Source organism: Austrofundulus limnaeus, unplaced genomic scaffold, assembly GCF_001266775.1.
Source record: "Austrofundulus limnaeus strain Quisiro unplaced genomic scaffold, Austrofundulus_limnaeus-1.0 Scaffold41, whole genome shotgun sequence".
Classification (NCBI taxonomy): Eukaryota; Metazoa; Chordata; class Actinopteri; order Cyprinodontiformes; family Rivulidae; genus Austrofundulus; species Austrofundulus limnaeus.
Window position 1 is genome coordinate 2,044,512 of NW_013952443.1, and position 3,598 is coordinate 2,048,109.

The 3,598-nt window shown below is 35.6% G+C and overlaps 1 protein-coding gene across 1 annotated transcript in view; it reads left to right on the plus strand.

Moving 5' to 3' along the window:
* The window catches only part of myo1f (myosin IF), a gene marked incomplete at its 5' end in the record, with an annotated part of 28,907 nt that overhangs the window by 11,598 nt on the left and 13,711 nt on the right, over window positions 1-3,598 (plus strand). Inside the window, 5 exon segments of the mRNA XM_014007361.1 lie at window positions 793-880; window positions 964-1,053; window positions 1,900-2,031; window positions 2,124-2,258; window positions 3,423-3,555. Coding sequence (XP_013862815.1) covers window positions 793-880; window positions 964-1,053; window positions 1,900-2,031; window positions 2,124-2,258; window positions 3,423-3,555 — 578 coding nt within the window.

Sequence of the window (3,598 nt, forward strand, 5' to 3'; positions counted from 1 at the left end):
ATATATATATATATTGCTTTTAAACAGCATTTTGCTCTTTTCACCTACCATTTTGCTACTTTTAAAATAAACATTTGCTACATTTAGCTTTTACCTTGTTTTGGATTTACTTTTAGCTTTTTTCTGGCATTTTGCTTCTTTTAGCTTTTTACCTAGTGTTTTGCTGCTTTTAGCTGGTATTCTGTTTTTTTAGGCTAGTTATGTGTTTTCCACTTTTCGCTTTTAGCTATTTTTTTTGCTATATTTAGCTTTTAGCTGATGTTCTGCTTCTTTTATATTATAGACAGCCAACTACTACTTTTATGCTTTACTTAGCCCTTTTTACTCTTTATTTATTTAGCTGATATTTTGCTGCATTTAACTTTTAACTAGTGTTTTACTACTTTTAGCTTGTGCTTCTTTAGAGTTTTAGTTAAATGTTTGCTACTTTTACCATATAGCTTGTGTTTTGCTACTTTTTGTCAGTATTTTGTTACTGTTAGATTTCGCTTGTCTATTTTGCCTTAGATTTTTAGCCAGAGTTTTGCCCCATTTAACTTTTAACAGTTTTGCTTCTTTTAGTCTTAAAAAGTATGTTTTAGTTTTTAGCTAATTTGCTGCTTGTTTTAGTTTAAAAACTTTTTTTCTGCTTTGTTTTCTGCTACTTTTAGCCAAGTTGTTTAGCATTCACACTTCATGTTTATAATAAATTCACTTTCTTTAGTTTTCTTTTTTTTTTTACCTTTGGTGTTTTTGTGTTCTATGTAAAAACTACTGTTTTTAAAGTTTAATTGTTATGTGGTTTTGTGGCAGCGGTGAGAGCGGTGCAGGAAAGACAGTAGCTGCCAAATACATCATGGGTTACATTTCCAAAGTATCTGGAGGTGGAACAAAAGTGCAGGTAAAGTTAGCAGCTAATCAGTTTAAAATCTCAATTTTCTTGTAGCTTTGGTGTTTTACACTTTGTCTYGGTGTGTGTTGCAGCATGTCAAAGACATCATCCTACAGTCAAATCCACTACTGGAGGCATTTGGTAACGCCAAAACTGTCCGAAACAACAACTCTAGTCGTTTTGTAAGTAAGCTCGATAACGCAGGATATCTTGCATTCATTAAATTTTGCTTTTTTTTTTTTTAAGTCAGCTTGACAGTTAAGCAAGATATCATATTAGGATTGGGATTTATTCCAAATGGTCCATTATAAAAGTACTGTAGAAAGTAATGAAATGTAACACAGAATTGAAGCTAAGAGTAGCATAAAGCTAGTTTAAAATGAAACGAGTTTCATTTATTCTGTTGGTTTATGCAGACATTCGTCTGCATGCCCACAAAGTATTTGCCTCAGCWTAGTTTCTCGTCAAGGTAGGGGGGTCCAGATGCGCTAATTTCACACCCATAAACCACATCTTTTGGCATGTGTGCAGCTCTAGCGCCACACATCAGTTTTTAAAGTTTCCCATAATCAGTCTGGTTGAAGCAGCAAAGATTCAGTTTATGTGTCGCTGCAGTTTCATGCGTGCACAAATATTTCTTGCTTGCAAAATAAATCAAATATAGATGTTTTTAGTTCTGGGGGTTGGGGGGCTAAACCTTTGCATTGATTCTGTTTTGGTTATGTGACAAATTTACTGGTAAAAGTTAGACTTAAAACTGATAAATGGGCGTATTTTAAGAACTTAGTTTTTTTTATTTGGTTGTACTGTAATGTACTACCTAAAAGTTGCAAAGTTTTCTGTGTTTGCAGATGATGCAATCATACCTGTTTCTGCAAATATGACAAAAGATGGTCAAAAATAAATTTGATGTACTAAAATCAGAATGCACTGATACGAGTATTTACCACTTGGTTTTGAACTGAGTTGATCTTATTTGCTCAAAACTTCTCACCATCTGAGCACCGTGTCTATTTTGGATCTACCAGGGGAAATACTTTGAAATTCAGTTCAGCCGAGGCGGCGAGCCAGACGGTGGCAAGATTTCTAACTTCCTGCTGGAGAAGTCGAGGGTGGTGAGCCAGAATGAGAGCGAGAGGAACTTCCACATTTACTATCAGGTCAGAGGCCGATGAGCAGCTTCAGAATCCGCTGACTGTCACATGAAGGTTCCCCGTTTGATTTTCTGTGTACCTGCACTGTGCTCTCTCAGCTGATAGAGGGCGCCAGTGCTCAGCAGAAAGAAGGCCTGGGCATCATGACCCCAGACTACTACTACTACCTCAACCAGTCTGGGACCTACAAGGTGGACGGGACAAACGACAGCAAGGACTTCCAAGAAACTATGGTACTTACTGTGGAAAACTATGAATGTTGTTGTGTGGATGCTGAGTCAGCATATATTCTAGTATTTTTCTGTTTATAGTCATTTTTTTGGACTGACTTTAGAATACTTTAGTTTTTTCAGCCATTTAAAAAAAAATCTTTTGATAATAATAGGTATTATTCATACAATGTGACCATTGTTTTAACAGCCTTTCTGCTCATACATGTCACTAATGTAAACTTTTAAATTCCTTATAAAAATGTTCTTTTTTACACGAGAATTTACATTTATGTAAGTAGAACTTCGCAATAATAAAAATGAGTTGATTATATAAATGTACTTTTCCATTGTATTGCCGTTTGCAATAAATAAATAAATAAATAAACAAGATAATGTGCCCATAAAAACAGTTGCTAGTTTCTTATAAAGGTGAGTTGTTATGAAATGGTCATTCAAGGTGTTATGGCAGTGACTTTTAGTTTTAGTAACTTTTGAACATTTAATTCTTTTTACAATTTTGTCAAAGAAATCCAATCAGATCTCTTCAAACTCTTGAAAAAACTTTTGCTCTTTGAAATCTACTTAACTTGTTTCAGTTTGAGTTTTTAGCTACTTTTTGGCTGTTTTTAACGTTCAGCTACTGCGCTGCCAATTGTAGCTTTTAACCACTTTTTGGCTGTTTTTAGCTTTTAGCTTCTGTTTTGCTCACTTTGGCCTCTACATACTGCTTTGATAAGTGACTAGTTTGCTCATTTTAGCAGTCATGGCATTTAATGTTAACACTGCATTTGCTCAGTTAAATTAAATGGAAATGTCCTGATGCATCTCAGTAATCCAGGTAGAAAAAATCAAAAAGAAAAAATAAGTAGGTCCTCTGGATGGGTTCTTCTTTAGTGAAAAAAWTTTCACTAAAGAAGAACCCATCCAGAGGACCTACTTATTTTTTTTTCTTTTTGATTAATGGAAATGCTGCTTTGATCAAAACAACTAAAATACCACATAGAACATAAGTGYACTGGTGCATGTTTTAAAACTGCATCAAACATTTGTTTCAGGAAGAGAAGTGAGTAAAAATAGATGTAAAAGTGGAAAAATAATAATAATAAACCGTCCTTGCCAGTGAACCTCCTCCTGTGGTAAAAGTATGAGCTATTACCATCTGCTGCCCTCATTATGTGTCACCAGGAAGCCATGCAGGTGATCGGCATCCCAGGTGACATCCAGGCTCAGGTGCTGCAGATCACCGCAGGTATCCTCCACCTGGGAAACATCAGCTTCATAGAGACGGGTAACTACGGGCAGGTGGAGAGCACAGACTGTAAGTCACACACACACACACACACACACACACACACACACAC